At 40.0% G+C, this 1,643-nt stretch overlaps 1 protein-coding gene across 1 annotated transcript; it reads right to left on the bottom strand.

Moving 5' to 3' along the window:
• Nucleotides 1-232: 232 nt before the first annotated feature.
• Nucleotides 233-1,368, bottom strand: LOC139854887 (uncharacterized). Its single transcript, XM_071844160.1, has 2 exons — nt 620-1,368; nt 233-431 (listed from the first exon to the last, which is right to left on the bottom strand). The coding sequence occupies exons 1-2, from the start codon at nt 1,366-1,368 to the stop codon at nt 233-235; spliced, it is 948 nt and encodes a 315-aa protein (XP_071700261.1).
• Between the last annotated feature and the right edge of the window lie 275 nt (nt 1,369-1,643).

The raw sequence follows: 1,643 nt of genomic DNA, 5'->3' as shown, positions 1-1,643 counted from the left end.
CAACTCACATTCGAATAAGACATGGTCTAGAGATTCGATACCGGACATGCAAATGGGACACCAGATAGCATTAATCTCTAACCCACGGGCCGAAATATTGAGTCGTGTAGGTAATCTATTCCAAGCAACTCGCCATAAGAAAACGTTAACTTTCCTTGGAGTTTGTTTTACCCAATTGAACTTAACAATCGTGTTCGGAAGTAAGGCACTATCGAACCAAGAACGGGTACAATTAACGTGGAAAGACTCGTCGTCCGAGATATCCCAAACCCATTTGTCTTGCAACTCGAGCGAAGGATGATAAGTGGACAACAGAATCGTGATCTGCACCAGTAAGGACTCGTTCCTTGCCCCAATATCGCGTGTAGACTAATCCCAAAACCAAGCGCCATTGACAAACCGGTCCGCTAACTTGCAATCGGGATTTGGGTCTAAATGAAATAAACGATCATACAACGAACATAACGGGCCATTACCTATCCAATTGTCTTTCCAAAACTTTATGGACTCACCATTACCCACTTTAATACGAAGCGTGTTTGGAGGAATAAGTGAGTCATTCTTGATTTTTTAAAACAATTTAACGATTGTCAACCAAATAGATGGAGTATTGGTAAACATTCCATCAAGACCTCCTTGTGACCCATATATAGCTCGTATAACCGAGCCCCAATGTGATTCGACATCCGTGGTGAAATGCCATATCCACTTTAAGAGTAATGCATAGTTAAATGCACATGTGCTACCAATGTTTAGACCACCTTGATCCATTGGGGCAATGACTTGATCCCAACGTAACCAATGCATCTTTTTAGCATCACTACATGAGCCCCAAAAGAAATTCGATCGAAGACTCTCTATGTCATTAACTATCGAATCCGGGCATTTAAACAACGAAAAGTAGTAAATGCCAAGTGAGTTAAGAACAGAACGAATTAGAGTAAGGCGACCACCTATCGATAAAAGATTAGCCTTCCAACCGGATAATTGTTTCTTGAACTTATCCAAAAGAGTATTCCAATGAGCTAAACGATTCATTGAAACCCCCGTTGGTAAGCCAAGATAGGTGAAAGGTACTACACCTTTAGAACAACCTGTGAAAGATGTAAAATCGTCTACTTCCGAGGTGGATACACAAACACCGAATAAGGAAGATTTAGATATGTTAACCGATAAACCAGACCACTCATGAAATCGATCAAGGACTCTAATAATGCAACTGAGTTCATCACGATTCCATTTGGAAATAATGATGGCGTCATCGGCGTAAAAAAGGTGGGAAATAGTGACCGAAGGAGATCCCACTTTAGCACCTGATAAATTACCACGTTCGACCTCACGTTTAAAACAAAGGTTCAATCCTTCCATAATTATGAGAAATAGGAAAGGACTCAATGGGTCACCTTATCTAAAACCGCGTTTGATTCTAAACTCTTTAGTAGGACTCCCGTTTATAAGAACGGACGTCCGGGCCAAAACTAAACACATATGGATCCATGATTTCCAACGATGGCCGAAACCTAACAAATCTAAAATATAATCAAGAAAATCCCATCTAATCGAATCGTAAGCCTTTTCAAAATCGATTTTAAAAATCATAAGCTTATATTTCTTTTTCCTGTACCAACCCATTACCTCATTAA

Source organism: Rutidosis leptorrhynchoides, chromosome 6 (genome assembly GCF_046630445.1).
Source record: "Rutidosis leptorrhynchoides isolate AG116_Rl617_1_P2 chromosome 6, CSIRO_AGI_Rlap_v1, whole genome shotgun sequence".
In the NCBI taxonomy this organism is placed as follows: Eukaryota; Viridiplantae; Streptophyta; class Magnoliopsida; order Asterales; family Asteraceae; genus Rutidosis; species Rutidosis leptorrhynchoides.
The sequence above is the reverse complement of the archived record's forward strand: the minus strand, read 5'-3'. Positions and strand labels throughout refer to the sequence as shown.